General features: G+C 41.0%; 1 protein-coding gene across 2 annotated transcripts in view; it reads left to right on the plus strand.

Moving 5' to 3' along the window:
• YY1 (YY1 transcription factor) overlaps window positions 1-8,201 on the plus strand; it is a 39,424-nt gene extending 31,223 nt beyond the window's left edge. The window contains exons 4-5 of one of the 2 annotated variants that reach the window (XM_084630777.1): window positions 4,377-4,535; window positions 7,141-8,201. In XM_084630777.1, the coding sequence (XP_084486903.1) occupies window positions 4,377-4,535; window positions 7,141-7,323 (342 nt within the window). In that variant the 3' untranslated portion in view covers window positions 7,324-8,201. Of the gene's footprint in view, window positions 1-3,823; window positions 3,986-4,376; window positions 4,536-7,140 lie in introns of those variants that run through there. The other variant, XM_084630778.1, reaches the window with a different exon arrangement.
• Window positions 8,202-11,424: the final 3,223 nt, after the last annotated feature.

Genomic DNA, 11,424 nt, shown 5'->3' on the forward strand with positions numbered 1-11,424 from the left:
AATAATTTAGAATACTTATTTGATGGCATGAACCTGTTCTGAAAACTGTCCAAAGTGTATTCCTGAGATCTAGGTGTACCCAGCCTTGATATGAAATCATTACAGGTTGTGGGGCTTGGTTTCTAGATAGTGTGAGCCTAAGAATGTTTGCCTGTGCAGATATTTAATAGTGCACATTACAGATCAGTAACATAGACCGAAGATTTGTTCCTTACTAGCCTCGAGCCCAAGCATCCAGTCTGGGAACACTGAGTTCCTATTCAGGCTCTATATGTTGACTTTCTAATCCAGGGGTGGGCAAACTTTTTGGCCCGAGGGCCACATCTGAGTATGGAAATGGTATGGTGGGCTCACGAAATTGGGTTTGGGGCGCAAGAGGGGGTGAGGGCTCTGAGGTGAGGCCAGAAATGAGGAGTTCAGGATGCAAGTGAGGGCTCCGGCTGGGGGTGCAGGCTCTGGGGTGAGGCTGGGGATGAGGAGTTTGGGGTGCAGAAGGGTGCCCTGGGCTGGGACTGAGGGGTTTGGAGGGCGGGGTGGGGCAGGGGGTTGGGGCATGGGAGGGGCTCCAGGAAGCAGCAGCGTGTCTCCCCTCTGGCTCCTACGTGGAGCTGCAATCAGGCGCCTCTGCATGCTGCCCTGTCCACAGGCGCCACCCCTGCAGTTCCCATTGGCCATATTCTTGGTCAGTGGGGGCGGCGCTTAGGGTGGGGGCAGCGTGCGGAGCCCCCTGGCTGCCCCATGTGTAGGAGCCAGAGGGAGGACATGTTGCTGCTTCCGGGAGCCACGCAGAGCCACAGCAAGCATGCACAGTGCAGCACCCGACCCTGCTCCCCAGTGGGAGCTTGAGGGCCAGATTAAATCAGCTGGTGGGCCAGATGCAGGCGTGGGTCATAGTTTGCCAACCCCTATTCTAATCCCACACTTTCAGGATGTATGTTCACCTTTCCTTAAAGTTGTACTTGGAGACCCAGAGTTAAGTTATTCTTCCTCTGAGGAGAGATGTTAGTTCTTCACAACTTGAAATCAATCCTGCTCTTATTTCTCTGATTTAATTATACTTCTGATAAACGTTAAGTTGTCTATGTTAAGTGGGAGAAGAAAAGTAATACTTCCTTATTGCTGCTTTTTCACTTCCCCTCCCCAAAAAGTTCCTCTATCAGTATAGAGGTAACTCTTAGGACAACTTTGTTACTTCTGTGTAACCAAGAAATACCTCTTAAGGCTTCCCTTCTCCTTTCCACAGAGTAGTTGGGATTTCAGAGTCAATATAAATAGTTTTTTTTTCATCCCATCCATTTGTGAAGTTTCGTTTTTGAATAAAGACATGGAAATCTTGAAGCCTGTTAGTCAAAGGGATTGTGAAGCCGGTGGGGGAAACTTATTTAGAAGTGGTGGCTCCTTGGTTTTTCAGAACTTAAGACCTGTTCAGATACGGTTATTCCCAGTTTGGCAGAAGTAGCTCCCAAAGAGAGAGCCTGCAGAATTGCAGATTGGAACAAGGAGTCCGGTGGCACCTTAAAGACTAACAGATTTGAGCATGCTCAAATAAATCTGTTAGTCTTTAAGGTGCCACCGGACTCCTTGTTGTTTTTGTGGATACAGACTAACACGGCTACACCCTGGTAGATTGGAAGGTGGATCGCTCAATCAGTTGCTGTTTTCAAACTTGCACTCCTCATGCAGTTGTATGGTACTACCAGTTCTGGTTTATTTTCATGTACACTTCAAAATTCATATGGAATCTGAAACTCCTTAACAAAACTTAAGAATTTATTAAAGTTTCTGATATGCTTTGAGGGACCTTTGACAACAGGGAAGCCCTGGTAGCGCAGTTAATTTAACTGGGTTGAATTTGTAAGAAAGGTTTCTGTCTTTATCATGAAATACAGTCTTCATCCCACAAATCCATTGCCCCAACTTTTATGCTGGATAGTAGAGGTGATTTTTTTGGTATGAGTGACTAAGAAAGTCATCTGGTTAGATCTTCTGTGTATGTAGGGCCTGAAGAAATCAGTTTTATTGTGGATTTTTGGATTTATTTTGATTTCGGTTTTTTGTTTTTTTAATAATTCCACGTTTATGGTCTTTTTAAATAAAAATTGTTTGATACATTGACCCCAATTTAAGTAGCCTTACTGTAAATGCATTCAAATGTTCAGAATTGGATTGCAATGGGAAAAATTGATCTTACACCAAAAAAAAACCCTACAATTTAAACAAAACGTCCGGCAGATATACAGTATAAGGTAAAAGGAATACATTTTAAATTGCTTTTTAAAGTCGCACTCAGTAATATGACCAAACTGACAATTGTGAACAGTAACACAAGAAGTCCACAAAACTGGTGGGAGTGTCTGCACAGTCTCTCTTTAAGCCGAGCACTCACCAGCCTGCACACTTGTTCAGACAGCAGCTACTGCAACCACTCCTGAGCCAGAGGCTGGTGTACAGACAAGTGCCCCCTCGTTCTCCCATGTGCCCCCCCCTCGCTCAGTGGAGACTGGGCACACCAGTGAGGGGAAGGAGACACCCCAACATCAGCCCCCACCCTGGACTGGCTCTGCACATCAGATCGGAAGGTTTGACTCTTAGCCTGCCTGCCCCTTTGATCCAAGTGCTGGGGAGAGCAGAATTCCACATTAATGTTTTGATTCTGTCCATGTTCTCAGTAATGCAGATTTCATAGGGCCCTATGTATGGTAATTAGCCAAAGAGGCATTTGGGGACTTTTTCATAATCCAGTTGGTTTATTTTTGATGTAATGGTTTATGTATGAAATATAAAGCCTCTAGATTATTAACATTGTAGCTAGTCTTCGTCCTTTTGTGGACTAGCTTTGTAAAGGGGTGCTTTTTCAAAAAGGGTCTGGGCTTGCTCAGTGGTATAGAAGGTGAGGCTGCCTAGTATTGTAGGGGGAGGGATTCAAAAGACACTGGCTCTACTCCTAGTTCTGTCACTGGCCTGCTGGGTGACCTTGGGCATGTTACTTCACCGCTCTGTGCTTCAGTATCCCCATCTATAAAATGTGGAGGATATTTACCACTTTTGGTGAGTCCTTCGAGATCTGATGAAAAAGATAGGTGGTAATATTTATAAGTAAGTAACTTCTGTCCTTCGTCTGTCTATTGGTTGGTGTTTAGTGGCATTTAAAGTTGGCAAGGGGATTGGGAAAAGCTCTTTTAAAAAAGGATGCCTAGGGGATGGCAGAAGCAGCAGGCAAACAAAGAAGGAATAGAGCACAGTTGATCAGTAAGAAGGGGGATAGAAATGTGTGGTGAAAGATTTGAAAAAGTTAACATGAATTTTGAACAAGTATGATATCTGGGACAACAGAATTCTGTAAAAATGATCATAATTCTCTTTTCCAAATCTTAGCAACCAGGAAAGATAGAATGGGAAGTTCATAGATTAGGGATGCAGAAAGGGAATAGCTCAATGAAGAACCATTATAACTAGGTAGGACTTCAGCCTAATTTTGTCTGTCTTTAGTCTCTCTGCAAATGCAATATTCAAAAAATAAGTGAATCTGCAGATGCAGGATCTTCAAGAAGTGGGGGTGAGTTCCCATTACTTGGGGTCATAGACTCTCTTGTTGCTCAGGTGTGAGATCTGTATTCTGCCTTTCTGTGATGCAGGTGGTGGTCTTCAGTCTTCATGACCCAGCAGCACCAGATCCTCCTTTCCCCTCCCTAGAAACCACACAGCTGTTACCTTTGTAATCCTAGTCAATTTATCAGATTCATTCTGCTCTCAGTGCATTATGGAATAGATTTCTTCTGTAGCTGCTGTGCCTTGGAGACCCTCTTGCTTCTTTCTCTGTCAGGAACGGGAAACAGACAAAGAAAGAAGAAAGAGGGACAGTAGGAGATGGACAGAGACAGACATCACTTGCACAAAGAATATGGGGCCCACCAAAGGTAGCGGTGGACTACCATCATTTTACCTTTTGCTAGCCCTCGGACTACCGTAAATTTTCTTCAGTTTGTCACCTGTGCTTCTGTTAATAGGATATGATCTTATGGGGAAGATGCAGTATATGTTAATAAAACTTGACTGCATGTAGTACACTAATGTTGTATGGGTGAGTGAGTTGGATTTTTTTCCTCACCTCTTAAATTATTGATATTTACTGTGTGTCTATAGTAAGAGTTTGTGATAATTTTACTGTAAAAGTGTTTTATTTTTAGCCTCCTAAGTCAAAGTAAAATATGTATCAATATGAGGGAGTATGTCTTTTCAGGGCCAGCTTCTATTTTAAGGTATTTTTCCAGGGAAAAGGGAGGGGTAACTAAACTTTCATTTACTAAAATGCTAGACATTTTATTATCGGAACGTGTTTATGTATTGACTAAGTTTTTTTTATTATTCTCTTTAAGGGCTGCACAAAAATGTTCAGGGACAACTCTGCTATGAGGAAGCATCTGCACACTCATGGTCCTCGAGTACATGTATGTGCAGAATGTGGCAAGGCCTTTGTGGAGAGTTCCAAACTAAAGCGACATCAGCTAGTTCATACTGGAGAGAAGCCCTTTCAGGTATGGCCACTTTCGAGACATGCAGAGTATTCAAGTTTTTTTAATAATAATAATAATAATAAAAACAAAAGTAAGGCAAGACACCATGCTTACCTGGCTTTCCTTCCAGTTGAGGCAAGGAAGCACCTTGTCTCAAAATAAAATTGCATGTGGTTACTTGACAGGCAAAATCAAAACATGATCCAAAGTCTGTTGATACCAATAGCAGCCTTTTCATTGACTTCAGAGGGCATTGGATCAGATCCTTAGAGAAGTTAGAACAAGTTCTCTGTTCACTAATTATTAATGCTTAGACAAAATTATGATTGTTTATTTCCAGGTATACTTTGGAAGCGGGGTGCATTATAGCACACACATCAGCACATTTAAATGTAACTATCATTCTAGCCTACTTGCAAGAAAATTAGACTTTGAAACCATATTTGAGGAAACCCTCATTGCTTCCTCTTTTTCAACTTGATGTATTTTACCAATGTAAACAAGGCCTCAGGTTATGCTGATTAGGGTGTGTAAGTGGAATGTCTTTCGCTATTAAGAGTCCTACTGTGTAGCTTGGCAGATTAAGACTGCAAAGCTGGATAACAATATATTAATTGTGTGGATTTTTGTTTTCTTTAGAGGCTGTTTTTGGAACACATTTGTAAACAAACTGCCTGAATTCTTTACGTTAAAATCTACAGTGGGGATACTCCCCATGGGGGGAGAAATTTTCATTCTCCTTTTTTTAATGTCTCCCATATTGTCAGCAGACACACTTTTTTTCTTGTGCTGTTTGATGCACCATTGGCTAATCAGAATGCTTAACTTTCAAGTTCTGAGTGTTAATCAACTTAAAATTAAAGCCATGAACTACCCACTGAATATCCTCTGATGCTACGACAATGTAGGAGACGCTTGAGCTCCTGCCACCAGAGGTCCCCAGCCTTCTTCATATGGTAAATATCATTCAAAAATTACTCTAGACTCTGAATTATACAACATGCAGAAATAACTGATGCACATCAGTTCAGTTAAGATATCCTCTTTTAATTCAAGAAACTAATCTGTCATAAGACACAAACTGATAATCTAAAAATGAGATTCTTTAATACAGAAAACCTCCAAACCTACCACTTCTTCTGGTCTTAAAAAAAAAAGCCACTAAATATTGTTCCTAATCATTTTAAGAATTAAAAGTCCCCAAGTCATTTCCTGAATTATCCACCTCTGAGTGATTCTCTAGCCCAGTGGTTAGAGTATTCACCTGGAAGACGGGATACCCAAGTTCAAGTTCTTGCTCTACTCAGTATTGCATGAGTTATGCAGGAAGTCAGACTAGACTAGATTATCACAGTAGTTCCTTTTGGCCTTAAAATTTATACTTTTCATAGAACATGATGGCTTGAATTCAGTAAGTTGTGGGTTTTGTTGTTTGTTTCCCAGAAGCAAATATTCGTTGTGGCTGTGGAGTTTTTATTCATACATTTATCTGTTTTTATTTGTAGCACAAAAAAAAACCCATTCTGATCCAGGCTCTTGTGGCTCTTCTATGTACATTAAGAACAATTGTATAAAGCATGAGTTAGCTGCTCATCTCGCCCCTGTGTGGCAACAACTCATAAAATAAATATCTTATCTGAACAGTAGCCCATCTGACCCACAAATAACCATTATTGTTCTGTGCCCTTCTCTCCCCAAAAACCTGGGGGAAATTGCAGTCTGAGTCCCTGCAGTTGAATGGAGTCTAGCTGCTTTTTGGAGCAAGTGGGAAGGAGGGGTACCAAATTCTAAAGCTGAGGGCTGCTTTAACTGAGAGTAACTCTATGACAACCCAGTTCCTGTTTCTCTGCTCCCTCCCCTCCCCCAGGCCCAGCCAGGGGACCAGACACCCACAATCCCTTTCCTCTCTTCCCCCTGCCCCCCCCACCCCCGACACCCTCCTCCCTCCTGGGGATCCAGATTGAGAATCAGCCTGATGCTTGGTCCCAGGCTTGCATGGAGTTTTCTCCTTGCCACCCTCTCCTTCCCTCAAGGCATGCTGGGAACTGCAACTGCCTGGAACTCTCTAGCTCCCTCTCCCTTCCCCAGCATGTCAAGTGACCCCTATGGGCGGCTAGCAAGCACTGTAGCCCATTTCTGTGGGGGGAAAGGAAATTCTGTGTGCACAGTGTTAATTTCTGTGAAATTCTGCATTGCACAGTGGTGCAGAATCCTTCTAGGAGTAAAAGAGGGCGTGTGTAGAGAAAGTGCTTACTTTTTGCAAGCTTGGAGCTCTGCTGTCTTCAGAATTTTCGTTCACAGTAGTCTACTGTGTACATTGCAATTATTTTGAGAAAAATACCAGTCATCAGTTTTCTCTTTAGGCTTTCACTAAAAAAACCAAAACTTCATATGTTAAATGAGATGTAATGAATTCAATGTTGATATGCTAAGACCTGCAATTTATTTCTCAGGCAAAGCTCCCACTGGTTTTAGTGGGAGTTTTCAGGGAAAATGGACTGCAGGATCAGGACCTGATATTTGTAAAGGGAATTCAGTAATGCAAGCAAGAATCTTTTGCTGACTTATCAAGTATCCATTGCTCCTGTTGGGACTGTTTTTAATCTATGACCTTTCCTTTCAACAGTGCACATTTGAAGGATGTGGAAAGCGATTTTCACTGGACTTCAATTTACGCACACATGTGCGAATTCACACTGGCGACAGGCCTTATGTGTGCCCGTTTGACGGCTGTAATAAGAAGTTTGCTCAATCAACTAACCTGAAATCTCACATCTTAACACATGCTAAGGCCAAAAACAACCAGTGAAAGTAAGCGAGAAGAAAGCTCTTGAACTCTCAAAGCATCTTACAGGAGTATGGGAATAAATATGCCTCCCCTTTGTATATTGTTTCTAGGAAAGAATTTTAAAAAAAGAACCCTACCCACCTAAAGGACATGTTTTGATAAAGTAGTAAATAAATAAATAAAAACTTTAAGATGACGTTGCTAAGATGCTCTACTTTGCTCTGTAATCCAGTTTCAAGAACACGGTGTTTTGTAAAGTGTGCTCCCAGCAGGAGGGGACAATTGATGAACTTGCATCAAAAAGAGACAATTCTTTATACAACAGTGCTAAAATTGGACTTCTTTTCACATTCTTATAAATATGAAGCTCACCTGTTGCTTACAATTTTTTTAATTTTGTATTTTCCAAGTGTGCATATTGTACACTTTTTGGGGATATGCTTAGTAATGCTATGTGTGATTTTTCTGGAGGTTGATAACTTTGCTTGCAGTAGATTTTCTTTAAAAGAATGGGCAGTTACATGCATACTTCAAAAGTATTTTCCTGTAAAGAAAAAAGTTATATAGGTTTTGTTTGCTATCTTAATTTTGGTTGTATTCTTTGATGTTAACACATTTTTGTATAATTGTATCGTATAGCTGTAATGAAATCATGTAGTATCAAATATTAGATGTGATTTAATAGTGTTAATCAATTTAAACCCATTTTAGTCACTTTTTTTGGAAAAATACTGCCAGATGCTGATGTTCAGTGTAATTTCTCTTTGCCTGTTCAGTTACGGAAAGTGGTGCTCAGTTGTAGAATGTATTGTACAGGCACTGACCTTTTATTAACACCTGATAATATGTACAACCCATGTAATAGAAAGGACAACAATAAAACAGTGGTCCTAATGAAAGAGTATGGCAGAAGATGATCTGTAAGCACAGTCTATTTTCTTTTTTTTTTTGTCCAGAATAATTACAGTTCTTGAACCTCCCAGAAATTGGAAGCTTAAATAAAACTCAAGTTTCCTTTACTTTGCATTCAATTACAATGATTTTTGATTAAGTAATACATCTGTGGCAAAACAGAATATACCAAAGGTGGTAATTTTAGTCAGAATTGGTGACAGTAATTCTGGGTTTGGGAGTGACCTGGACTCCTATTAACTGGAATAATGGAGTTGGTGACAGTTTCAGCACCCACAGCCAGCCAATCAGTGGAACAATACAGTGTCTAAATTAATTGTGTTTCTCTCCTTAATCAAGGTAAGGGGTGGGTGGAGTGGAGGTGTGTGGGTGGGGTGCTTCTTTACTTAGTCAAGGGGTGGGTGGGTGGGTTCAATGGTGACACTGGAATATTGAGAGAACTCTTTGTTGTCTGATTGGGCTAGCCTTCAGTTTTGGACCAGGTGCAGTAACGGAGATCCATGCTTAGAGCAAGGAACAAAAAACCGTGAAAATTCCCAATAAGTTTTAACATACACAATATTCTTTTGATGGTCTAATCGCAAATGATTTCTAACACTTTGTTACAAATGTTGAGTAATAAATCTGTGTGTACTGTAGTAAACAGTGAAAGAGTGACAAACACAAGAATTTGCACAAAGAATGCATATGTATTGTTTTAAAAGAATGTGGAAAAAAAAAAAGGCTTAAAGAATGTTGTTCCAAACAGTGTCTGGTAGTAATATGTTTGTAGACCTCAGTCTCTGCATCTGTTATGAGAATATAATCCATCAAATTTTACAAGATTAAAATTAGGTAGCAAAACTTCTTTCCAAATTGTTGGACTTTGGTTTCAACTAGGATGTTAAGTGCTTGCATAACACACAGGCCATTTTACAAATACCAAGGAAGGATTTTCATTTACAACTAATTTAATTTTATTCCTAAAATAGACCCTGCGTCTCTGGTTTTGGAGGCAGAAGAATAGTGAAGTGGTTGGGTAACTTAAAAATGTACATTGGACTATTGAAAAGACAATACTAGTTTTGTTTTGGGGTTTTGTTTTTGTTCCCCCCCCATGGCTACATTTTTGGGAGGCAGTGGCAGATAGTTTAAAGTTAACTTACTTTCTACAGGAACTGATCATCATAGTAGTTGCATAAATGTGGCATTTTGTTTTTCGAAAAGGACAAGAACAACTTAGTCTAGTGTTATCCAAGCAGATTTTATCTGTATTTTAATACAGCACATGTGGTGTCTGAGCATCTCCACTAAAGAAGGTATATTTCTCTCCCCATTCTCCCCTCTCCATTCTGTTGGAAGCGGTATCTATTTTGTTCAATGTGGGGTTGGTTTTTTTTTTGTTTGTGGTGTTTTTTTGTTTTTTTTTGGTTTTTTGGTTTGTTTTGTTTTGAGGTTTGCTTAGGGTGAAGTATATATTGCACTTCATCTTTAACCAGTTTTGCCATTAGAACAAGAATGCCATTTGAGGCCAGGTTATTTAATTGTATTCTGTATTGATCAGCTTTGTTATCTTAGAAACATAAATCAGCATTGTCACCCAGTGTATATATTGTGTATGAGAAAGCAGAGATCCCACTGAGCAGCTTCTTTGGAGTATTGGATCCCCTGAGTAGATGTTGACTCCTGTTACCAAAAAAGTTTCTCACAGTTGTGCTTACATAACTCTGGTGGTGAATGATTAGGAATTTCTATAGTCAAATTGAACACATCTTATTTTAATAGCTTTTATAATTAAGTTAAATTCACTTCTTGGAAAAGCTTTTAAAAATATAATTGGCACATCTTATTCTTAAAGCTCCACACTTCACTGATTCAGCAGCTCCTATTGTGGATTCTTTGAGGATATTGCAAGTAGGAGGAAGTCCACCTTGGGAAACAAGCACTGTCAGTCTGCTACCACAAGAACCTGCATCATGCCACCAAGCCTGCAAGCAATATGAGGTAAGGGGAGAAAAACTTTTCTGGGGCCCCACAGTGCAACCATTTGTAATTGCCAGGGAGTTTCAGGGAGGGCATTAGTGTCTATGCCCTATGCATCATGCTTGTTTCATAGCCTAGTTACTCTTGCACTCCCTGTAGTCCAACTAACTGTCACATAGGCAGCAGAGAGAAGGGGAGGAACTTTAGCTATGCTTGTGTGTGGGTTAGGACTCTGGTTCCCAAAGCTTGTAGGTCTTTGGACTTGAAATAGTTTTTAAAAAGCCCTGGCTAATTTGCAAAAGTTTTCTACCATTTTCACTGCCTGCCTGCCTCAAGAACATCAGCAGATTCATGGGGTGTAGGGGGAACCCCACTGTTAGTCACAGTAACTGCTCTGTTTGCCTCCTTATGCTCAGAGGAGGAACTTTTAGAGAGCCCTTCTGCCTGAAAGAAAAGACTGAGGGCTTGTCTACGCTTACTGAGCGGCGATCGATACATCGGCAGTCAATTTAGCAGGTCTAGTGAAGACCCACTAAATCGACCACAGATCACTCTCCCATCGGCTCCTGTACTCCACTGGATCGAGATGAGTATGGGAGTCAACGGGAGGGTGTCTCCTGTCAACATTGAATAGTGTGGACCCCTCGATAAGTAGATCCAAACTACATCAATTTGAGTTATGCTGTTCACGTAACCCAAATTGTGTGGCTTAGATTGACTTTCCTCTGTAGTGTAGACACACCCTAACAAATCTTTCTTTTCCACCTCACCCCATCCAACCCCTTTCAATCCTACCAGATGAATGTGATTTTTATAACAGAATAGTGGCGAAGTGCTATTTTTCCCTGCCAGGGCCCCTTTTCAATCACCTAGTTTGACCTAGCTTATTCTGTCCTGTCCTGTCCTCATTGTGGTCCCTGAGGATGCTGTGTTCTATGCATCAGAGTGGTCATACAAGCAGCCTGTTGGCGATATTGCTCCTCCCCAGTGGATGTTGGCCCAAGTCTGCCCTGGACTTTCTCCCCACCCGCACAGCAATCAAACCTTCTTTAAGGGAGACAAGCATATCAGGGGCTTGAATCCAAGCTACCCCACAGTAATTACTATTTATTTTGAAAGGTGACTCTGCCTAAAGTGAGGGAAAATCCAAACATCAAGAAACATAGCTTTCAAAGGACCAGCCATCTAGAAAAGGAAGCTACATCAGTCCCTAAAATTGTGGATTCTAGCTTAGGTGCAAGTGCTCCT

Source organism: Lepidochelys olivacea, assembly GCF_965140295.1.
Source record: "Lepidochelys olivacea isolate rLepOli2 genome assembly, chromosome: 6".
Taxonomy (NCBI): Eukaryota; Metazoa; Chordata; order Testudines; family Cheloniidae; genus Lepidochelys; species Lepidochelys olivacea.